The 26247-nt window shown below is 37.8% G+C and overlaps 1 protein-coding gene across 2 annotated transcripts in view; it reads right to left on the bottom strand.

The window, feature by feature from the left end:
• The window catches only part of dlgap2b (discs, large (Drosophila) homolog-associated protein 2b), an 85825-nt gene that overhangs the window by 8668 nt on the left and 50910 nt on the right, over positions 1-26247 (bottom strand). For both annotated transcript variants that reach the window (XM_060866339.1, XM_060866337.1), the window contains exons 2-3: positions 18624-19750; positions 1286-1500 (exon numbers count right to left, since the gene is read on the bottom strand). In XM_060866339.1, the coding sequence (XP_060722322.1) occupies positions 1286-1500; positions 18624-19679 (1271 nt within the window). In that variant the 5' untranslated portion in view covers positions 19680-19750. The remainder of the gene's footprint in view (positions 1-1285; positions 1501-18623; positions 19751-26247) is intronic.

The raw sequence follows: 26247 nt of genomic DNA, 5'->3' as shown, positions 1-26247 counted from the left end.
ACTAGTGCATCCTCGAAATGTATTTACAAGGCAACAAAGCAACGTAACTAAATGTTTTACTTATTTTAGATGATCAATTATGTATTTATGAGTCATAGGCACACGCAATATAAGTACGCACAACACGCAAGGGTATCAATGATGCCATCTTAAAAAACACATCAAACAGTAAGCAGGAATTCATACATAAAGCTTCTTGCCATCTTAAGCAGTCTTCGGATCTACTGAATATTCAGATGAGTCATTGCTGACAAATTACTAGCAAGGCTTCAATATCCTCCAGACTGCAACCTTTCATAAAAATATCTCCACCCAACACATGCAGCAAGGTCATAGATAATGATCCATTCCAGTCAGCAGCACCATTATATAAGCTTTCAACAGACTAAGTTTCACACATTTGCAAAATCTGTTAAGTTTCAGACATATGAGGGATTCTTCCGTCTACAGGAAGCTAAACTGAAGCCAAACTGTAAGTTCTCTGAACAAGAACTGCTAATAAGTATAAATGTTGATGACATCATTATTCTAGTCTCTGAATATAAAAACTTTTATACTTAATTTAATGTATTTAGTCAAACTTTGGATATGTTATACCTGCGAAGGTGAATATAACACCAAAGATTACAGATTTCAAAGATATAAGATGCCTTCTTAATGCAACTGGATGTCTTTCACACATGTATTGGTTGGTGACTAGAACAATTTTCAGCAACTGTAGATGCATTAAAGCAAACGATGTCTGCCAGCTTGCTGTAAAAATCAAACCCATCCATCACTGCACAGTTTTAATCCCAGTGCAGATCTCACCAAAACAAATGCAAACTCAACCATCCGAAATGCAACAATAAAAAACACATCACACTTTCCATACAGGCTGAAGATTCTGTTACATATCTACAGTAATAACACACAACACATATAGAAACGCAGTGCTTTTAAATGTGTAGTTTATGTCTCACAGAAAGCATTTCCCATCACATTTATGTTGAATCTGCCAGGCTGTAGAACAAACTGCTATCAGACATCTCTCTCAGCGCAGATAGAAGTGATAGGAACTGCTACCATCACATGCCTCCTCAGGCTGCTCTATAACATCTTATGTCCGCATCCCTTATCTTAAAAAAAAATAAATCAGCCTTGTCAAACCGTACAGTACATCTGCAGCCACGGCAAGATAATTGATTTTGACATGAAAGCATAATCATATAAAGACTCCGCAACTCGTGTCTACTTAATCTGATCTTGTCAAAAAAGGACTGAGAAACATCTGTGTCAGTCCTACCTTTGGCTGTCTATATGAGGTCTATGAATGGAGGATTTGAGAACGAGAGCATCTGGACGGACAGATTTTTGAGGCGACATTTTGGGACTGGTGTCTGAGTCACCACTCTCATCATCCCCCATGGCTTTCACGTAACTGCTGCTGCGCATCCGCCGACATGGGATCTCCTCCTCCTTCTCGATTCCAGGGTAACCGCTCCACTCATCCTGAGGCACCTGAGTACAGAGAAGACAAGGACTTTAGTAAATCGTGGATGAGTAAAATAAGGGTGGTGACATACTGTATGTTACAGATAGAGATGCAGGGGAGTAAAACATCGGTTAAACACGGAACCATAAAATATGGCATTAAGATGGATATAGGACTGGAAGATGAATGTTTTTATACATTTTAATTGCAAAAAGAAGATGAAGTGAATAAGAAATGTGCATAACATCAACATTTAAATTGGATTGAAATCAGAGAAACAATAGAGAATGTCAGAGAAAAACATTAATATTTATTGTATTTAAACAAAATATTATATTTTGTTTTTCTATTTTAAAAATTTGTATACTTTTTTATATTTAATCATTTCCCAGTGTGACAGAGATCAAACCAAAACTAGACGCCGGTCTGTGAAAATGTACGAGTTAATTAAAACAAAGAGTGCAGGGATTAGAAAATAAAGAAAATACACAGAAAATAAAGGACAGAAAATAAAGGACAGAAACAGAAAATAAAGGAAATTAGGCACTGCAGAAGTAAAGGTTAAGACAAACAAAATAATTAAATGTGCAGAACTAAACTAAAGAGAGAATTAAAGAAAGATGAAACTTGAGAGAGGATAATATACTCGATTTAATAAGAGTTCTGAACAGGACAAACCTTGTCTGAATATCAAAACATGAATTTTCTGTTAGTCACAGTTGTAAAGAGTTCTAAAGATATTGAGTTATCACAGCCTCCCTGTGAGCTTATACCTGTCTGGCCATTCTTATTAGGGATCTTTCGTCAACAAGACCCCTAGAACTGCTGCTCATTGGATGCTGTTTTGTTTTTTTCACCATTCTATATCATCTCTATAGAGATTATATGTATATGTATGGAAACCACAGGAGGTCAGCAGTTTCTGGAATACACAAAGCAGCCTGCTGGGCACCAACATCATGACTTTGTCAATGCTGCCACGTGATTGTCTGATTGGATAAATGCAATAAACATATCAAAACATACAGTACATGAAGAGGAATGGCTGGTTCTCTAATGGCCCACCAGACCTCGGACAATTAATAACACAAGTAAGACAAAAATGATCATTAGGTCTTAAATGTAGGACACCCCACTGTGCTGAACATAAGCAAAATGGTGTTAAATGTTGGTGTAGAAAAAAAACTGTGAAAAAATATGTGCTGAAATTAGGCCATTGGTTACTGAAGATGGAGTTGCTGTGTGGTTGTTATTTCACTGTCACTGTGGATAATGAAGCAGAATATCTTTGTTGTGTGTCTTTTTGCATTGCTCACTCTCTGGTGTCTCTTCTTTAACAGAGTTTTGCTGAACCCTCTTGCAACAAACAGACAGACAGACAGCTATGTTTCATTCCTCCTTCAAAACCATCAGGCACATACTCATACTTTCATTTATCCGTCTGCTGTAGAATGTTAAACAACTACATGCATTCAGACCGATCATTTATTCCAGTATGTTTGTGTCACTGTTTTTGTTGGGTTTAGTAAAATGTTGGTAAAATCAGTGAAAAAAAAGATTGATGAAATTCATTTACCCCATTAGAATTTAATGGCCACTATGCTTCATGGCTGCTGTTTAATGTGCTTGAGAATTACTTGAAGGAAGATCCGTTTTCCAGAAATAGATCAAGTTACATGAAAAGCAAAATAAATAGTTAAAGCTTAAAATGTTTATATAAAGACTTCATTTAAATGTTTTTTCAAGGCACAGTTGTAACAAGGCCTGCTGTAGTGTGCATCACAGAATTCCACCCTGACATGACAAAAACCCACATTTTGCCCTTGATGCTTAAGGTATTATATGCAACTGCTGTATGCATTGCAGTACCTCTAAACTGTAGTATAGTTAAATAAATGTCTGAAATTATGGCTAGGATTCTATAAACTCTTATCATTCTTTTAGCATAATAATTGGCCTTGGCCTAAAAAAATTTACATATTGTCATGCTGTCACTTTTTTGTGTGCTAAAATATTATGTACCACTAAACTTATTGGTCGTTGCTCACTTAAAAAACTTGAAAACTAGTTGAAACAGAAAACTACATATACACACATATACAGTAGAAATTCTTCCTTTATATATTCTTGCTTATAAGAAAGATGGGGCCCCTGGAGCGGATTCGTTCAAAGACCTGCCTTCTTTTATTCTCAACATTCTGTATAATCTCTATAGACTGTAACTTGTGAAAACTCCATGAGATCAGCAGTTTCTAAATACTCAAAGCAGCCTAATAGACACCAACAACTATGGCATAACTAAGCCTCATGATTGTCTGACTGGATAATTGCATAAATAAGCAAGTATACACGTTTTCCCAGTAAAGTGGTAAGTGTGTACATACATGTAAAGCAGAGAACAGAGCTTTCAACAAGTGGTTTGGTCTCAAATGGCCCACCAGACCATTTTAAATAAGAGAGAGAGAGAGAGAGAGAGAGAGAGAGAGAGAGAGAGAGAGAGAGAGAGAGAGAGAGAGAGATCAAAAAACTTAATCTCTGCTTTAAACTGTTAGTGTTTGACTCATTTTTACAGAGAAATACCAAACACACAGTAGATAAATATTAAACTATGTTAAACTAAAGCGTGTCCTGTAATTAGCATGACAGATGTCTCCATTTACTTCAGTGACTATTATGGGTTTTTCTTCCTTTAATGAATCTTCCATTATTTTTACCTAATATGAGTTTAAAATTGACAAAGGCTATGGCAGCGTCAGCTAAAAAAACGCTTATACTCCGTCCAAACGGTTTACTTGCAACATCACAGCCCTTGTCTCTGCAGGTCTGAGATGCTGTAAGGTATCTCATGTTTGTGAGACACATCACACATATACAGCTCTTCAAACAGGTCACACACACACACACACACACACAATCTATACAGCATGTATAGTATACACTGTATATAATATATTTTTAATGTTCTGTGTCAATGGCCTTGGAGAGTGTAATAGCATAGTGTGTCTTTCAGTAACATATAAACATGTTGGAGACAGGAGGATTTTGGTCCACGTCTCCATAAAGAACATTTTTAGCTTCATTATATGCTTAAGCTTATTCATGAGGACCTCTAGAAAAGACAACCAGGTTTTGGGCAGAAATAAGCTGGGGGCAGCATTCATGATGCCTTCAATGAATTCACAAGAGCATCATTCACAAGAGCCCCACCTTGATATTTGACAGTGGGTAGCAGGTGCTTTCTCTTGTATGCAGTTGTACGCTTTTGTTGCCAAACATCCTGTTTAATCATGACAAAATCTGGAAGCTGTAGTTCTAATGATGTTAATGAAGTGCAGGCAATGTACTGTAGGTGCTCTTGGGATAGGGTTCTGTCTGGTAATCCTTAAAAACACTGTGAAAGTGGGATGGAATATAACAGATCATTTTTACCTTTCCCAATAAAAGAACAATCAACTACTGTCTAAAACATTTGATCTTTCTGCTTTGAGCATCCTACTCAATGTGTAAGCAAAACTGTGCTCATGGGTCTGGCTCCTGGAAAATTTGTAATTGATATGGCCCTATATGTGTTTATTGCCATTCTTTGGGATACTTTTATTGTAATATTGGAATTCTTAGGACCTTTTTTCATGGTAATCCAAAAGAGAAGGAATTTACATGTGTGTAACATCATATATACCCAGGGAAACAGGATATTGTTAAATGGTCCTGAGGCTGAAAAACAATATTTGTTTATTATTATTTCAAATATTTCTTAGAGATGGTGAAACAATAAACAGTTTTTTTTTCGATTGTTTGGAAAATTACTTTTTGTTTTCACCAGAGGCTTCATATGAAACCCAGTTTCTCTTACTAATAAGAACCTACAGAGTTTATACAGAATATCTATTGCCATCTGACTAATATAGAAAAAAGTTAGCTAGTTAACAAGCAACAAAGAAATGAAAATATTCAATAAGTTCATTCTCAGTTAATTTTACTAAAAAAACATGAATGTATTAAGGTATTAACAGATATTAATATAAATATTTTTGGGCTGCTTTGCATTTACACGTAGCTACATATTTTTATGTTCAGTTGAAGGCCATCCAAAAGCTTCAGGGTGCTTTTTTTGAATCCATAGTAAATTTTGAGGTACATTTTGGCTCATTGTGTAGTTATGAAACCAATATCTACAGCTTCAGTTTCTTGAGTGATTTAAATGGCTCATATTTACTGAAATTCATTCTTCCATCCATATGTGTTATGTTTCCTGTGCCATTGGCTGCCACACAAACCATATATTTAGTTCCTTGCTTAATAGTTGCCTAGGTGTTCTTTTTATTCAATCCTTCTCCTTTTTTTCCTCAAAACATACCTTTGGGCGTTGTTTCCAGACAGTTTCATTTTTATCAGTCCATAGCCATAATGCTTCTTTTTTCGAAAATGTCTCTAGTGTAGGTGTTGTTTTGCATATCAAAGTGTGAGGGCATATGAGGTCATAGATAAGATTTCCCTCTGATGACTCTTACATGCAGATCATATTTGTGCAAGCAATGCTGCAGAGTAGAACGGTGCACCACCACTCCTATGTCAGCAAACTGCCCTGTCCTTAGTGACATAGGGTGGTTTGCTTTGCCTTTTTGTTTTTTTTAGTCATCCAGATTTTACATTGACTTCCAGAGTTGTCCACTCTTCATCTGCACAGTTTTTAATGACATTACAGACGATAGAAAGCTGGATTTATTGTAATATCCTCAATCAGCTGCTTAGACGAGCAACTTTACTGCAAGCCTGAGAATTGATTATGCTGTCCAATTATTATTTTTAATGACAATTCTTATACACTAATCAATTTCAAACTGGAAGGGTGTTCATACTTTTGCACATACTATTACTATTATTAAAATAATGACTGTAATTTCCCCAATAATTTCCAGTATACAGTTATCATTCCACATGGGAAAGCACTCACTGAGTGTTCTATTAATGTATTAGTATACTAATTTATTATTTATTAATTTCCAATCAAATTCATTGCAGCCAATTACCATGTGCTGTTAAGGCAGCTTTTTAAAAGTCTCCACTCAGGAGGCTGTGCGTGTTCATGTGCATGTCTAATATTTTCATTGTTCTTTTTTCTGAGTAAGAAGAAGAACTCTTCCCCATAAGAGCCTCTTCTAGGATAAGTGGTTTCATATTTCAGTATACTATGTGATGTTAATATTATGACTAAATGTTCTGGCAAATATTCAAGTTGTTTCCTGAGAAGTGGCAATGAAGCCAAGTACATGCTGCTTTACATGCCAATTCTGTTACCAACACGCCTCCCTGACGTCCATTCGTGACACAGAAGAGAAAACAACATACGACTAGCACAACGAGAGGCGTGTGTAAAGATTTTTATGAAATGTATTTGCCTTTAGAGACATACACAATATAGCAAAGTTTCATGGGGATTTGGAACATCTATTTCCTTTGTACTATGGACAGAAACATATCAGTTCAGGAAGGATGTGATGACTTTGTGTTTAAGGTTTGAGAGGAAGGTCATTAGTTCAAAAACTAGTCAAGTCAAGTCAAGTCAAGTCAAGAAGAAGCTGATGCAGTACATAGTGAAATGAGACAATGCTTTTTTCTGGACCATGGTGCTACATAGAACAAAAACAGAGCTACATAGAACAACATACAACTACGGACTTAAAGTAAGTTAGTCCTAGCCATGTAAAGTGCATCTAGAAAAACAGATGGTGCCAAACAATACAAGACACTACAGGACAATACACAAAAGCAGTGCCAACCAGCGTACATACTGTATATTCGACAGTACATGTGCAAAAATATAGGAATAAACAATAATAGCAGCAGTTATATGAGGAATTGTAATGAGTTGTGCAAATCAGCAATTGCAAGACAGCATGTGCAAAAATGGCCAAAACAGTGTGCAAAATAGCATGTAAACAGCTTGATTCGGGTGGTGCTGTAGACATGGATGTATATTAGATGAGTGTGTATTTGGTGCACCTGACTACACTTCCCCTCACTACCCCTAGTCTTTTACAACCTATCATCGATGTTCACTCATCTCAGTCCTCTCACACCCCCCTTTCCTTAACACCAGAACAGGTGAGGTGTGAACTAAGGAAAACAAAGGCAAGGAAAGCTACAGGGCTGGATGGAATCAGCCCCAGACTGCTCAGGGTCTGTGCTGACCAGCTACAGTATGTGGGATGGTGAGGTACATGTTTAATCTAAGCCGCAGTCTGGAGAAGGTCCCAGTCCTGTGGAAAACTTCCTGTGTGGTTCCAGTACCAGAGACTGCATACCATAGGGAGCTGAACCATGAACCTCTTCAGACCTGTTGCCTTAAGCTCCCACCTGATGAAGTCTATGAGGTAGCAGTCTGCAGCACCGGTGCTCCCCATGTCATGGTGCTCTCCCTGCTCCTTTGTACACCTCGGACTTCAGTTATAACACTAACAACTGCCACCTCCAAAAGTTCTCAGATGATACAGCCATTACAGGCATTGTAGCCATGTGTATATGAGGGGAATGTACAAGAATACAGGACGTCATCAAGGATCTTGTTGACTGGTGTGAGTATAACCACCTGCACTTGAAAACCAGTAAGATAAAGGAGATCGTGATTGACCTCCAGAGAAGGGGAACACAGTACTACACATCAGTGACTATCCAGAGCTTGGGCATTGAGTTAATGGATAGGTTCAAGTACCTAGGTGTCCACTTAAATAATAGACTGGACTGGCTGAATAACACTGATGCTCTGTACAAGAAGGGCCAGATTCGCCTCCACCTGCTGAGAAGACTAGAGTCCTTTGGAGTGTGCAGGACATTATTAAGGACATTTGTCGATACTGTGGTAGCCTCCGCAAATGTCTATGCCATAGTCTGCTTGGTGGGAGGCAGTACAAAGCGGGACAGGAAGAGTCTGAACAAGCTGGTTAGGAAAGCCAGCTCTGTCCTGGGCTGCCCATTGGACATTGTAGAGGAGGTGGGTGAGAGGATAAAACTGCATGTCTGTGAGCTGCTGTGATAAGTGAATTTCCCCACTGTGAGATCAATAATGTTAATAATATATTTCTCATCTCATCTTATCTTATCTTATCTTATCTTATCTTATCTTATCTTATCTTATCTTATCTTATCTTATCTTATCTTATCTCATCTCATCTCATCTCATCTTGTCTTATCTTATCTTAATCCACACAGTTGAGTGTGTGTTTGTTTGTATCTGTGTGTGTGTTTGCAAAGTACAGATCAGTTCAGTTGTTGAGGAGCTGATGGCTTGTGGAAAGAAACTGTTACAGAGTCTGGTTGTCAGGGCCCAAATGCCCGATACCTTTTTCTAGACAGCAAGAGGGGGATGTGTGTGTGTGAAGAGCGTGTGGGGTCATCCACAATGCTGTTGGCTTTGTGGATGCAGCGTGTGGTGTAAATGTTCGTGATAAAGAGAAGAGAGACACCAATGATCTTCTCAGCTGTCCTCACTATCCGCTGCAGAGTCTTGTGATCGGAGATAGATCAATTCCATAATCAGACAGTGATGTAGCTGCTCAGGAAATTCACAATGCTAGCACCACCAATGCTGGCATGGTTGGGTTCCTAAGCAGGACCATTAATCTCAAATGGAAATCAATCAAATTAATTGTAAATAAACAGAATTCTATCTAGCTGGCAATCTGGCTACTGGCTTGTGCCAGGTCCATACCAAGAAAACTCTACTAGCATCACATTAAAGCAAGAAACAAATGAAAAATATTCCTTGCATTTCAGTAATTAAAAGACTCTCTGCACCATGCTTCAGATCTCCATGTTAACTCTAATCCAAACTATCACTCTAATTCGACATCACATCATTCTTCACCAAACTGTTGGTACAACAATGAAAAGGCCTAGAATGTCTTTATGTGGTGTAAATGTAGGATTAACTTTCACTTCAACTACATGGCCTAAATTGTTCCAGCACGGTGATGCCCCTTTACACAATTCAAGCTCCGTGAAGATAGGGTTTGCCAATGTTGGGGTGGAAGAGCTTGAGTGTCCGGCTCAGAGCCCTGACCTCAACCTCACCGAACACCTTTGGGATAAACTGGAACACTGACTGCGTGCCAGACATTAGCCATCACCCGTCATCAGTGCTTGACCTCAATAATTCTGTTGTGGCTGATTAAACAAATGTTCACAACCACATTCCAAAATTAAGTGGAACTCCTCTTCAAAGGAGTGGAGACTGTTATAGAAATAAAGAGGGGACCAACTTTGAAATGGTATGTTTAACAAGAAAATATAGCATATGCTTTAATTCTTTACAATCTCTCCAATCATTTTATAACAATAACACCTTTCTCTGCTTGTATGTTTGTAAGTCACTCTAAAATTTAGCCAAATCACTAAATGTAAATACACAGTTCAGTTTAGGTTTTAAGATAGAAATGGAGATTCAACTAAGGAGGAAAAGGTGAGGACAAGTTGATGAGGTGATGTTAAATGGAATTAAAAGGAATATAGAATTAAAAATGATATGATATGATATGAGTTTGCGCTACTGAACATAGCATATCATCCCTGTTTGCTGTTACTCATATGGATTTGATTAGAGATTACTTTATGTGACAAATGTGTCACAACGGGAGAATTATACTGGTAGCCATTTTACACAGAGTTTTCATATTGCTGTTGTTCTAAAGTTGTTATAAATCATGGGAAGAAAAAGTATGGATTTTTGCTATTCGTTGATGGTTAGTTTAGAAAAGGAACATTTGGAGATTAGCAAACAGAGGAACTGGAATCATGCTTTATCCAAACAACCAAATTGTAATTTTCCCCTATAATTGGTGAAATTGACCAGATTACATCTCATGCAGATTACATCTCAGTATTTCAAGCTTTATATTGGACTCCGTGCATTACAAAACCTTTACAATTTGATCCCTTTTGAAGCTATGACATGAAACTTGGAAACTATTAATCATTTACTTCCTGTTTAAGGTTAAAATATGAATATCAAGATCTATAGCTCCTTTATTATCCATAATAAAGCAGGCTCTATAATACGTCTGTGCACTAACCAGAGCTGACCCTCTGATCAAGAGCTTTCCTTCAAAATGCTGACATGTAAGATCCATTCAAATCATCTTCATTTGTGGTAACACTTTAATAACAGAATAAAAATGACCCGTAATACCTTCCCAGTCCCTGAACAGCAATGAAAAGACTTTAAGTTGTTACCATATGTTTTATTAATATCTTGTCTTTCTGTATTATCTTCATAACTGAAGCAGAAATGTATGGTATGCAAGTATTCCAGCCTGATAGATTAAAAGCTTTCTAAAGAGCCAATGTGGAATATGTATTGTAAAATCTTACCACATTGCACAATTTGTAGAAAGGCCCATGGAAGACTAGCAGTATCTTTGAAAACCTGTAGGCTCAAATCACTGCAACTCAGGAAGATAATTAGGCAGCTTGTTTATATCTTGCTTCAAAGTTTTATCAGCGCTGGCATCAGTGACAGTAATCTGCTGTTCTATGTGTTTTGCTGCTCCCACAAGAATATTATAATGATATGCAGCAGCTGTGTTAAACCAAATGAATCAAGTTTAAACACAGCAATAAAGGAAGGTTACAGATTTTGCCCTTTCATCAGCTGATGTAGTGATTAACAAGGCAGGTATCTCTCATTAGGCTCATCTTTAGCTGTACTTTGGCTATATTCCAAAGATTATTGTTTGACAGAAGCATTTTTATAATAATAATAATAATAATAATAATAATAATAATAATAATAGTACATGTTCTCCCCGTGCCTCAGGGATTTCCTCTGGGTACTCCGGTTTCCTCCCCCGGTCCAAAGACATGCATGGTAGGTTGATTGGCATCTCTGGAAAATTGTCCCTAGTGTGTGATTGCGTGAGTGAATGAGATTGTGTGTGTGCCCTGCGATGGGTTGGCATTTCGTCCAGGGTGTATCCTGCCTTAATGCCCAATGACGCCTGAGATAGGCACAGGCTCCCCGTGACCCAAGATAGTTCAGATAAGCGGTAGAAAATGAATGAATGAATAATAATAATAATAATAATAATAATAATAATAATAATAATAATAATAATAACAATAACAGCTTGTTTTGATAGCTTGGGAAGCTTTAGGTTCCTTACATTTGTACTGAAACCACATGACACTTGAAACATGTGACACAGATTAACTCTATTCAAGTAACTACGTAACTTTTATTAGAAAGAACACAACTCATTTACGATTTAAGGTTTTCACAGCAAACAGCAAATGGCATAATAGTGCAAAAGAAAACATACACCCCATCCCAATAAAATAAAAAGATGCCACACCAAAGCACTAATATACGTAGTCAATATTATTAGATAGGTGTCAATTTCAAATCCAGGTTGTAGCACTGCAAAATGTGGAGCAGTTTAAGGGTGGTAGAAAAATTTGAAGAACGGTGTTTATGTGATGTGTTGCATCACCATGTTCGCAGGAGAAATTAGCAGGACTCTGGATTCCAGATATCCAAAAATCAGGTGAAACAGGATACAGGTTGCATGATAAATAGCCGACAATTTACAAATCCTAGCTTCATTACAGACTTTCAAATAAAGACTTCCAAATAAAAAGTCAATTTCAAACTGAATACCTACTTGTGGGTATTTTTGTGTAAATTTCTAATGTTTTCTGGGGAACCTTGTGGAATTTACATCTCTTTCTCCATACTGGGTTGGGCTCTCCATCATGAGGCATCATCATCTTCACGCATGCTCCCCACAACTCCCTCTGTCTAGCCAACCAGTGAGTATGGGAATACATGCTACTAACATCTGATGCTACATGCTACACGCTACTAACGATCTGATCTCCCCTTCAGCCACAGCTCGCAACCTTGGGGTAACCATGGACAATCAACTGTCCTTTTCCTTTCATGTTGCTAATGTGACTTGCTCATGTTGTTTTCTTCTCTACAACATTAGAAGGATTCGGCCATTTCTGTCCACACAGGCTGCTCAGGTACTTGTTCAGTCTCTTGTCATTTCTAGACTGGATTACTGCAACGCACTGCTGGCAGGTCTACCTATGAACGCAATCCGTCCTCTGCAAATGATCCAAAATGCAGCTTGTTTTCAACCTGCCAATGTTTTCGCATACCACCCCGCTGCTGCAATCCCTCCACTGGCTTCCGGTAGCTGCACGCATCATATTCAAAACACTGATGCTGGCCTACAAAGCCAAAAATGGACCAGCTCTCTCCTACCTCAAAGCCCTCATCACTCCTCGCACTGCACCCCGTACCCTCCAATCTACCAGCACTGCTCAACTGGTTCCACCATTTCTCAGGGTAAGAGGCAAGTATACTACAAGACTCTTCTCTGTTCTGGCACCAAGGTGGTGGAATGAACTTCCCCTAGAAGTCCGGACAGCTGAGTCACTGGCTATTTTCAAGCGGCGGTTGAAGACCTACTTATTCAGGAAACACTTCAACTAGCACTTCTTTCCTTATCTTTTGCATTTAAAAAAAAAACACCTTTGACACTTTTTCATTGTGACTTTGAACAAATGTTTTAAACTCATGGTATCTTAAGTATGTAACTTAGTGAGCCAGCATTAATGTATTCAATGTTAGAGATTTAAGCACTTACAGTATGTACAAATTCTGTAAATGTAAAATGTAAATGTAACATGCTTCTCTTTTTTTTTCATACTGTGTGTCTTTAAGATTAGTAGGTCCATCCCTCAACCTTCCCACTGGTGTAGGTAATCTCTCAGCATTTTCTAATCAGAGATTTTAACCCAATAGCAGAATCTATGGCTACACACTGCCACAGGTGAATAGTAGCTTTCTCTCACCATAGGGCACACAGTTGACTGCCAGTCCTGCTACATTAGTTGGATTGCTAACACACAACACTGGTGCTTGGTTCAGTGCATCTCTGTTCAATCCTAACTCTCTGCCCTGTGTCTGGTTCTTCTACATCCTCCACCATCTGGCAAACTAATGGGATTGTGGCTACATAGCGTGTTTGTGTGATGGTCTCATTTTAGACTGTTACATTAGCTTGGTTGTCTTTCTCATAAAACAAATCCCTAATCCCTTCACAATATACAAAGTGATTGAACAGGCCATGCTGCAAGACTTTACACTGACGCAATTAGTGTCTGTATCTGCTGGAAGCCAAAGCTGGACACTAACCATGTGCTTGCTCCTGAAGCTTGGCACTGGCTATGTTAATAATGCAGTGTCTGGTTTAGTACTGGAGCGGCACTGGATAGAGATCCATAGCAACTAGACTGCACTCTTTTACCATTATAGGTGAAGCACCTAGCCTTCCTTTAATAACTTTTTCAAGCTCTTATTGACTGCCCTTCATAATCATAAATATAAATCATTACTCACATACGCTACTCACAGCAGAAGTGGCTATCTGCTAATAGCTATCTGTTTCAATTTCCCATATTATACAACCATATTAATCAGTGCTCAAGAAATGTGATTTCATAGTTTAACTAAGGGCGTATTTACATTAACGATATTTTTGAGCATTGAACATTTTATTTAATCTGCTTTCTAAGTGAATACATCTGAAAAGTCAGTTTTAATGTTTTAGGCAAAGGGAACAGAGTTTTTCAAAATATGCCTATATTATAATGACCACCAAAATGGAAGAACTTGCAATAATGCTGTATTTGTAATTTAATTTGTATATTTTACTGCTATCATGGTTAACTGGTATTGTGTAATACAGGGAAAACACAACTGGCAAGGTAAAAGGGAAGGTTTTTCTTTTACCCTTATTTTCCTTCCATTTTAGCACTTATTTTACAATGGTAGTTTAATCAATTATTCATTTAATTATTTTGATTATTTCTTAATACTTGGCCAAGTGTAGCTGATTAAACATGTTTTGTGCAGTAAATCTGCTAAACCGATGTTCAAGAAAGGAATAAACAATTGAAAATAATTAAGATCTTACAATTTGTGTTTTGAAAGCCAGCTAGCTAGAGTCTGAGCTCTGGGATCTTAATGTGACAGCTTGATAAATACTTGAGATTTATAAGATAAAATATATTTCTAACATGTTCATAGTATTTTACTGCAATAATTTTCAGTGGAACCTTGCATAATGATATTTTACGGTAATGTTATTAAGATGGGGAGTTCGGCTAATGATAAAATGTGCCGTAAATGATTAAGTAATAAAGATGTCCCATCACAGCTCCTACTGGTGTAGTGGTGATTTTATTTAGTATATTTCCTCTCAAATTAATTTCTGTTATTCATGCTTGTGCAGTTATTTACACTAAAAAGTTTTTTGTTTTTTTCTAATTCAAAGTGTAATAAAATGTACAAACCAGAATTCTCTATTAAAGATAGAGGTGCAGGTGCTCCATTGTTCTGCTATCGCAGTCATGCAAGAAAATGGGTTTGCTGTTTATGTTGTTTAAAAAAATGGCAGAAATGAAATGAGACACCAACATGCCCAGCCTGCCCCTTTGGATTCTTTTTCATGTTTCATTGTATATTGCACTAGCTTCCATCCCTGGCCCTGGAGAAATCCATCTGGCTCTAGCACACAAATGCACACACACACACACACACACACACACACACACACACACACACACTCACACACACACAGACACACTCAGAGACACACTCACAGACACACACATACTTCAGAATGGCTGCTAGTTAGCTAATTAGCTGAATCTGGTGTGCTATAGCAGGGAAAACCACGGACGTGTGGTGGGAACACATGGTGTCTGGAAAACTTTTGGAAAATCACTGCCAAAAACATAAAAACAAACATGCCTGTGCTAGTGTCTTCTAGCTCTGAGTGATATGGTGTGAGAATGCAATATTGGTTGGATACAGAGAATGTGAGAGCTGTGAATCTTGCCACATCACGCAGTTATTCTGACTTTATTTCACAAAAAGAAAATACCTTCCTTGTATTTGATATGTGCCTCTATGTGGCAATTTGAGCTATTTAAGAAACTTTTGTGGATCATAATTTAGACTTGTTTAAACCGATTCTGGTTAGGCTCTGGTTACCCTAATAAAGCTTTGGCTTTTGTATTTAGTTTCTCTGTTGTTAATAAACACGCTCCTATGCTTCCTCATAGCAGGAGGGCTTTCTTTTAAGTGCTGCACTGTAAATTGAGGCTGTTCTTTCTGCAATTTAAGAAGTTAGACAGATGTTGAAGTTCACTTTACAGACAATTACCTTCCTTGTTTTCCAACAAACTCCTACATGCCTACAGAGCAACATGGCAACATTTTTAATTTCTTATTTAACTAGCTGCAGTGGTATAAAGAAACTTTAGAAGTTGTTTCATTACACTATTGACCTTTACTGATCTTTGTGTTTTTACATATTTTACATAATAATATGACCTTTAACTGCTTGGCATATGGTATTAAATATGTATGACTATGGCATAGAACAAAAAGACATTTAGACATTTTTGAACTTTGAGAACCTTGAGTCTGGCTTACACAAACATTTACAAACAACTTTACTAAAAATCAAGCCAAATGTGCACAGTATCCAAAAACACCAACCAAAATTTCCCAAAAAAAGGGAAACGAGCAGAGGTCAATATCAACCAGTAAGTACCAGAAAAAACAATGCTCACGGAAAATCCAAAATACAGTTAAGAAAACAGTCCAGAAACATGATACGGCTTGGCCGTAATAAGAGATTGGTGATTCTTCACAATACTTGTGAGAATGTGAGTCCTTAAATAGAGCAAGTGAGATAAACTGCAGGAATGTGTGATGAATTGGAAGCTTACTAAAATTCAGCAAAGGGAAACCCCTGTTAGAGAGGAAAATATGCCTGTGCTATTGTGTGGCAAATTAGACTATTTGGCTACTTTTCTTTTAAATGTTCAGTAACACTGTAGTTTAGACCCTGGTTTTAATGTATCAGGTAATTCGTCATCTTCATTACACACCATTAAAACAAATTCTAAAGTATGACCTAGACTAGTAAAATGTGCTGAAAAAAAACTTCACTAACTCACAAGAGCAGTGCTTTTAAGCTTATTTCAGTCTATTTTAGGTTTATAACATTTATAACGCTCACAGTTAAAATAGTGCAGTCATAAATCATGGCAAAATCTGAAAAAAGTGAAATTGACAAATATTAAGATTCACAAGTGTTATCAGAGTGAATGATAAATCATATCTAACACTGTAAAAGACTGAACCGTAAAACAGGAAGAGTAGCATTTATCAGATCTAATAAATCTCAGACTTATATGCATCAGCAGGTAGAACTGATCTAATATTCTAAAGCAGGAAACGTCACTGATTTTTCTTTTGTTCCCAGGAATAACTGCTACGTGCGTACAGTTAGGGAGCTATGAATGGTTTCCTAGTTCATAAATAAGGGGTGTAATCACAGGAAAACTAAAAGATTAAGATTGGGCTATTTCACAATATAATACCACAGTTACAGCCTGAGACTAACTGACCATAAATATCCTTTTATACTCTTTTGAATGTCATAGAAAATGTCTCCAGATTCCAAACATTTATCTTTTTTTGTACCTATGGATAAGAACATCTGTCAGGTAACATAATGTAATAAATAGGAATAGGAAATAATAGTTTATTCTATTTAAATAATAGAATAAAAAATTATGTTCCTTAAGAAGAATATTGTAATGGCCTGTCTTAAAGAGTGGCTCAACAACTTAGAACAACTGCGTTTAAAATATTATTTTCATTTCAGATAATTAAGTCATTGTACCTCAGCTGCAGTGTTATGAGGAAATGTGATGTCATTAATAAATATGTTGGTACACTTATTATTATAATAATATCATATGATTCTAACAATTCCACTAATATACCAGTTCAGAAGAGCATTCAGTGCCAATTGGGAAGACAAGAAAAATGATAATTCATAACTAGATTTGTAAAGTTCGTCGCAACAAACTTTGATGTTGGCTTTGACGATGCAAGTATTCGCAAAGGCCGGTGCTTTTTGGAGGCGAGTGGACATTAGGGTCAGTGTTACTTTTGGAGGCAAGTGAACAGAAAGATAGGGTGCCAAAACATTTGGAGGCAAGTGGAGACGAGCATGTGACATCATCTGAATACTCCTGAGGGAGTTCCCCCCATTGTACTGAGTGTTTTGATATATCACATGCCCATGTTGTGCAAAATTTTTTATTTTCAAGTGACATCACGTGACGTCATGTGACGTCATCAGAATACATGTGAGGCAGTTCCCCTCATTGTTCTGAGTGTTTTGATATGTCACATGTCCATGTTGTAAAAAGTTTTTTGATTTTGCATATTTTGGGGGCGGGGCTGCGGGACAACCGAAAGGCCAGTCGGTACACCAATTTAAAAGTTTGTTTTAATTTTAAAGGAGCTGGCCGAGTTTGGTGTAGATAGTTCGAAAGGTTGCCGAGTTATAAACCTCCAAATTTTATAATGGGAGTCTACGGGTAAAAAGGCCACTTTGAGACCCAGTACCGGAAGTACCAGTACTCAGATCGCTTAGAAAAGTAATAGCAACAAACTTCAGACCAGGTTCTACAACATATCTGAATTTGGTGCATGTGGGTCGAAAGCCCTAGGCCACATTAAATTTTATAAATTCTTGTCTAAGCCACAAAGCCAACATAATAAAGTGCTACAGAAGACAACACAATCCAATCCAAGACAGACAATGTTTCGCAAAGTAATTGCAGAAAGCATAAAGACCGACTGCATATTTTTTTACTTTGGCTGCAGTAAGACACTGGCTCAGTAAAGCATGTGGTCCAGTTTGCTGAGATATCTTTCTAACCTGTGATATCAAAAACCCAATGTGAGTATCCAAGTATTAATATAAAAACCACAAGTACATAGTCATTTTATAAAAATCACTACCTGTCTAATAAACCCAACACAACACACAATAACCCTGTTCCTTTCTACATTAGAAATGATCTACACGTTCTAAGACCCGCATAATACAGTGCTTATGGCTAGTGTTATTTCACAACAGTGCATACTGTGAAGATGATACAAAATTGTAAGTCCTTCTGACCTAATGAACTAAAGATGTGGCAATTAAACATTAATTTAATTACTGCTGATTAATGATCACCTCCAGTAACACATTAATACTTCACCAACCTGCAGATAGTGACTGGCACGTAGCGAGGACTTTAGATCCTGATGGACTGTGGACTTGTCCAGGTTGAGGGAGGACTTTCTGTATGCTTCTTTGGCCTGGCTGACAGTGAGCGTGGACCAGGAGCTCCTTTTCATGAACTTTCCTTCTGGTGGCATAGCAAGGCTCTCACAAGCTGAGCACTTGACATCATTGCTGCTCCTGGAGGTTTTGAGGGAGTGGTCACCAAAGTGAGGGCGTACAGACTCAGAGACACAATGGCCTGCGTGATGCCGGCTCATACCACCAGGAGTGCGGAAAGTGCCGTCGCTGTCGAGGTTATCGTCAGAGCTCCACCAGCTGCCTGAGCGATGTTTGCGTTCCTTGCTCTTGCTGTGTTTGATCCCATGTTTGGATGAGTGGTGGCCACTATGGTGGTGATGGGCACCACCATCTCCTTTAGCACCATTCATCTTGGATGAGCCCTCCAGGGAGTGGGATTTGGTGAAGAGTTTCTGGACAGAGTGCACCAAGTGGCGAATACGCCCAGGACTCTCGCTGCGCTGCTCAGAAGCTGAAGCACGCTGGTACTGCAATGTGTGGAAACCATCCCGGTGCACTGGAAGCTGCTTCTCAAAGCGATCCAGGAGGTTGGCAGGGATGCGATTGCTCTTGCTAACAGCATGATGAGAGGCAAATGATGAGACAGCAGCAGCAGAAGTGGCCGACGTGGTGATGGTTGCACAGTCGTCTCGGGAGGCTGAGTCATAGTACTGGGAACCGTAGTGCATTCTGGGAAATGTGCTGCTGGATATGTGGTCAGCAGTGCCAGTGGGTTGCAGCACTGTTGGTGAAAGCATCATGCAATCGGAGTGTATGGAACTACGAGGTGAGTAGCGCTGGTGGTGCTGGTAGTCCATGGCACAGCTGTCTGTGGGGCTGAGCAGGTACGTATGACGGATGTCAGATGAGTGAACGCCATGAATGTCATGAGGTCGATCAAACTCCACCAGGCCACACGGGGAGTGAGGCAAGGGGAGCTGATGATGCTGGCCACGGCTGCCCGATAAGCCCTTCATGTTCCCAGTTCGAGGCAGGTTTCTGTCCTCATTGAAGTTTCGGGAAGGTGACCAAGGGGTAGATGGGGGGTCTGTAAAGAAAATGAAGAAAGTTAGAAGTTAAAAAAGTGTAGGAGAGAGAGACCGTAGAACTTACATTACTTTTTTAGCATGAATCTCAAATATACTAATTAATAACTCTAAAACAGAATCGTTCATACCACACAGAATCTAAAATAAATACACATTGGTCATCTGCTTGGTTCAATATAATGTACAAGTTTATCTCAGCTTTCTCTTATCCTTTAAGATAATAGAATTTTAAACACTGTTGACTTGAAATTTAAAACCAAAAAGCCTTCTCATGCTTGGAAATCTTCATTCATTCATTCATTCATTCATTCATTCATTCATTCATCTTCTACCGCTTATCCGAACTACCTCGGGTCACGGGGAGCCTGTGCCTATCTCAGGCGTCATCGGGCATCAAGGCAGGATACACCCTGGACGGAGTGCCAACCCATCGCAGGGCACACACACACACACACACTCTCATTCACTCACACACTCACACACTATGGACAATTTTCCAGAGATACCAATCAACCTACCATGCATGTCTTTGGACCGGGGGAGGAAACTGGAGTACCCGGAGGAAACCCCTGAGGCACGGGGAGAACATGCAAACTCCACACACACAAGGTGGAGGTGGGAATCGAACCCTGACCCTGGAGGTGTGAGGCGAACGTGCTAACCACTAAGCCACCATGCCCCCGCCTGGAAATCTTTATATATTTAATTGTGGAAGTAAAAATAACAGAAATCACATAACTATGGATAAAATTTGATTATACACTGCACTTTATAATGAATATATGTCATTGTTTTACTTCTAAGTGTATTAATTTATCCTTAAAGTTTTATTGATTATCTAAAGACCAAAAGGTCTTAAGTGGACAAACAAAAGCTAAAGAAAAAAAAGTAGATTTTCTATGGATTATCTATTAAATATCTATTGCCATAAACTCTTGACATTCTGAAAATTAATTGATCGTTGGTTGATCAAAATCTGTTGACAGATGTGTGACTGTCTATATAGATTGTTGACACACAGAAGCATTGTGCATTCAGTACTTTACTGCAAATTTAATGACTCTAAAAGACCCACTCAGCAAAGACCAGTCTTTGGATGGATTAGACCTATAAAGTAGCTTCAGATGGTGTTGTTAATTACACGCAGTCTGAAAATGTATTTATGTCTCAAAGCAATTTTATATTTCAGAACGTTTTATTTGCTTATTAAACTCTTAGTCATATATCTGAGATTCATTGCCCTCAATTGCCCTAAATAGAGATATCATGGCTGCACTGTAGGTAGTTATTTAGACTCTTAATTATTTAGAATCACAGTTTATATCACTACATGTATAGAATGAAGATAAATCCTGACTTGACTGTAGACTGACTTATGTTTCTGTATAAACTGTGTATAAAAAAAGAGTTGACAAAAAATCTAATTCATAGCAATTAAATGAGTTTAAATGCAACACGAAGCACTCATTATTAAACCTATTATTATTAGTGAAAATATATTTGTGGTAACAAGTCTAGACCAACTAGGTAATAAGATGTAAAGGTGTAAGATATGACATGCATTTGTTTAATTCAGAAACCAACAAAGCTACAGTAGCAAGCAAACATGAGGATGGCCAAAGCTTCAATCTGGCAAATTTCTCAAACAAATGTCAAAATTTACACATAATTCAAAAAGAATTGTTTAATTGCAAAGGATTTGTACACCATGCAGTTGAAACCTCAACAAGATGATATAGCAAATTAAACACAAGAACAATTAAAGTCTTTCTGAAGTTGTTGCTAAAATAAGCCACAATCTAAGCCAAAGAACAGAACTGAAGTGATGCAGGAATATGATGTGTTCTGAATATTTGGACTGATAACCAAAAGAGAAAATAAATGCTAGATGTGATACTATATATTTAAGTTATTTATAGAGTTATCACTCAGGTGATAAGTGTTATGGATTTATGCATTATTGGTAAAATGTTAATATTTCTTACTATTTACAAGTAATGCTGTTACCTTCATAACCTTCAACCATCCAACTGATGCATAACCTTCAACCATCCAACTGATTCTTATACAGTTTGATGTATCATCTTCAAATACCTTCAAAAAAAGTTGTTCCAGATGTTACAATATCCAAATGCCATCATCTGATGCTTTTTTGCATGTAAAAGTTAAAAAAAGATTAAAATGCATAAATTTAGTACATCACTTGTGCATGCTTTTTCTTGAAATATCTGCAATCCTCTGCTAACCGTGTCATACACTATTACTTTATTTTTAAATTACAGTGCATCACTGCAACGCAATTACCTTCACAGTAAGAAGTAAATACTCTGCCTCCTTCAGTATGATGTAAAAGACTGATTTATTTAGCAAAAAGTAATTCTGTGTTGTGGAAGGTTGGAGTAAACGTGACATTCACATTTCACATACTGTATTCACAAGTTTTTAAGAGGCTTGTGTTTTCCAGTGAGCCTAATTAAACTCAGCTGCCTACACAGACTCAGCATTCAGCAGGCGAAAGCTCCCTAAAGTGGTTTTAGAAAGTGATGCTTCTGAGAATCAAACTGAGAGGTCAGTCTCCATTGAAACGCCTCACATGACCTCCTGTCTTTCTCTGTTCATTTTTCACTCTGTCTTGGCCACATTGGAGAGGCAGGATGTACTAAAAAATAATCTTACTCTATTAAAAGTAGAAGTATTCAGTAAAATATTTTCAAGTCAGAAAGTTGCTATGTTTGAATGTATTCACATATAATTTTGTTTTTACTGATCAATTTAGTTAAGGTCATTTTTTGTGTTTGTGTGTGTGTGTGTGTGTGTGTGTGTGTGTGTGTGTGTGTGTGTGTGTGTGTGTGTGTGTGAAGTACTTCAAGACTTGGTTATAGTAAAATATCCTGTAAATAACAAATAGTTAGCATTTGATAGAATTTGACTTAACCAGTTAGCATTTGCAAATTAGGAAAACTTAGTCATCCTATCTTTTTTATTGTTATTGTTGTTTGTTATTTGTTTGTTTTTTTAATAAAGGTGTAATTTTTCATGTTCATGCATTCTAGGGAGGCAATAGAACGCCTCATTATTAAGAACCCTTTGCTTACTTTGCATACTCAGCATATTGAAGCATTTCACTGAGGTAGAGGCCGGGGTTTTCATCCTCAAGATTTACACTGGAGAGCGTTTATTTATATACTGATCTGCCCAGACAGCTATACTGTTAATTACACAGTGTAGTTTAAGAAGTTCACAGCAGATGACAATTCTTGACAATTCTTTTGACTATATGCTTTAAACCGAAATGTAAATAAAATACAGGGGAGATTACACTGATTTACAGATATCTAATGTTTTTCTAATTAGTCAAGTAATTTTCAGCCATTGCCAAACGCTTTTAGTATTTTTATATGTACAATATGTATATAATCTTTTTTTTTTTTTTATCTTTGGTTATGCAATTGTTTGCCCAGCTTGAATCCAGTTTTATGGAGTTTAATGATTATACCAGTGAAATTTTCTGGCTGCCTGAAAACTGTGCAGAAAAAACACTTTGCTGCTATTAGAATGATAAATATAATGCAAAGATCTCATCTTGTTAAAAAGGCAACATGCCAACAAAATGCCCTTTCTGCTTTGTCTGAGTCAAGAAGTAAAGTTGCCCCTCAATGCTTTGTGTGACCTCATGTTTTATTCTTGCTTGACAAGGCATTTAACCAGCAGAAAAGCAAAAATGCACAAAGGTTACAAAAGAAATAGTATTACAAGAAATATTGAGTACAGTGTCCAAAGAAATAAGACAATACGATAAGAAAGCATGAGGAAAAAATAGCTAATTTCAAAACGGAAAAATCAAATATCTAATTCTAATGAATAAACGATGTTCATTACATGCCCTGTGTAACTACAGAGGTAATGTTCTTGCTAGTTAGGTAATACAAAACATCAGTTTTGTTTGCTAACAACGTAAAATTCCACTTTATGAAGTAACATTATGAAGTGTTCACTCATCCAAAGGAATATACAAGTCATCTTGAGTTTATAGATTATTTGATGGAACACATGGAAGTAGAGACATAGAGTAGAGTGATTGTGGCAACTACATGATACACCGCTAGCCTACAGTGTATTCACAAAATTAATATATGTATGTTACATTTTTAAATTGTACGTCCTACTCACATGGCTAAAAATGGTACACTATTCAATTCAATTTAATTCAAGTATATTTGTATAGCGCTTTATACAATTGACATTGTCTCAAAGCAGCTTTACAGAACATATACATAGAACAAAAGGTTAATATAAAGAATAATATAAAGATTAATAGAATACAAAATTCAAGATTAATATTACTGTAGATATATTAGTTCACAATGTGTATGTATTTATCCCCAATGAGCAAGTCTGAGGTGACTCAGGTGACTGTGGCAAGGAAAAACTCCCTTAGATGGTAAAGGAAGAAACCTTGAGAGGAACCAGACTCAAAGGGGAACCTCATCCTCATTTGGGTGACACTACCTTCAGATAAGTAAAATGATAAATTCAGTATAGACCCCAAGGTTTAGTTATGTACATGTAAAGAACTTGTGAATGTGTGCTGGTGTAAATGTTAAAAATGGTATCATTTACTTGCTTCTCAAATAAATCCCCCAAATTCCTTTTTTACAGATTATTTAAGGTTCTAGATCTCTGGAGTACAGCAAAAGGCCAAAGGCAGCATTCACAGTTGTCATGGTAACAGTCTGGAAAACACCAGCAGCATTAAAAGAGATTTTTGAGGTTGTAAAAGAAAGAGAAAGGCTGGGGAATCCTTCCTTGGGTAGTGAAGGGCATCCTTTTTATGTAATGGCTGCTCTAAATGTAACTGAAACCCGAATATCAGCCAGCAATCAACTGATTTATATTTCTTACCATTAAGCAGGACCAAGTGGTAAAATGCTTAATTTTGATCTGCTTTAAACAGGCTTGTTTGTTCATTTAGCTTATTCATTCATTCATTTTGAATACAGCTTGGTTCTGAGCCTGGTTTACTCTCTGTGAAGAGTTGAGCTAAATCACACCAATCTTTCTATTTAATAAAACTGTATTGCGTCAAATAGAAGAAGGCATTTAATATCCTTTCCTTAGAGAGAAGGAAATTAATCCCTAATAGGCATCCAGTCCTTAGGCAGTGCAGTAGATGAACTCAGATCTCTGCCATGTTTGACATATAAATAAGCTTCAATAAAGATTTAATTCACATGAAGTCTTCTAAACGCCAAGAACAAATTTCAGGTTAAAGAAATAGATGTATAAATATCTCTTAAAGCTTCTGTCTGATGCATCGGACAGCAGACCTTGATGAAGACACAAGAAAATCTCTGCCAATTAATTGAGAGACAGAGACCTGGTCACCAGGTGATTTGGTTTTGTCATGGTATTCAATTTATTTTATATGTTTAATGTGTGTGTGGGGGGCACGGTGGCTTAGTGGTTAGCACGTTCGCCTCACACCTCCAGGGTCGGGGTTCGATTCCCGCCTCCACCTTGTGTGTGTGGAGTTTGCATGTTCTCCCCGTGCCTCGGGGGTTTCCTCCGGGTACTCCGGTTTCCTCCCCCGGTCCAAAGACATGCATGGTAGGTTGATTGGCATCTCTGGAAAATTGTCCGTAGTGTGTGATTGCGTGAGTGAATGAGAGTGAGTGTGTGTGCCCTGTGATGGGTTGGCACTCCGTCCAGGGTGTATCCTGCCTTGATGCCCGATGACGCCTGAGATAGGCACAGGCTCCCCGTGACCTGAGGTTGTTCGGATAAGCGGTAGAAGATGAATGAATGAATGTGTGTGTGTGTGTCTGTGTGTCTGTCTGTGTGTCTGTGTGTGTGTCTGTGTGTCTGTGTGTGTGTGTGTGTGTGTGTGTGTGTGTGTGTGTGTGTGATGACTCTACAACCTGGTCAAACAAGACATTCTGTAAGCTTACAGCTCTACTGAATGCTCAATTCTGATTGTTCAGAAGGAATCAGTCATTCAAATCACAATATTAAATTAACACTGCCTTTCTGAGACACAGTGGGCAGTGTTGGCTCAGTGTTTAAAGCTCTGTGTTACAGTTCAAAAGTCATGTTCATGGAGGGGTTCAAGCCACCAAGCTGCTACTGTTAGACCGCTGAGCAAAGGCTCTTATCCATGTCTTATTCAGAAGTACTATGCCATCACAGACCCTCTGCTCTCTGGCTATCTAACAAGCTGAGATATGCAAAGAGAAGCTTTTCAGTGTACACTGAGAGAGAGAAAATAAAGGCGTTCTTCTTTTTTCTTTCTCTCCAAGTTTGTTTTCACGTTCTAACACCCCACCCCTTTGCAACACTCCCTCCAACTATAGCTTCCTGCAAAAATGGACTAGCACCCATCTACGGTCAAGCACTTATCACACTCTGCTTTGCACCACACCCCCTCTTGGCTTCTAACACTGCTGGATTGGATCCACCATGTCTGAGGGTACAAGTAAGGCATGTATCAAGGCTTTTC

This window comes from Tachysurus vachellii, chromosome 3 (genome assembly GCF_030014155.1).
Source record: "Tachysurus vachellii isolate PV-2020 chromosome 3, HZAU_Pvac_v1, whole genome shotgun sequence".
NCBI classification, from domain to species: Eukaryota; Metazoa; Chordata; class Actinopteri; order Siluriformes; family Bagridae; genus Tachysurus; species Tachysurus vachellii.
Note: the sequence above shows the minus strand (reverse complement) of the source record. Positions and strands in the feature narration are given on the sequence as shown.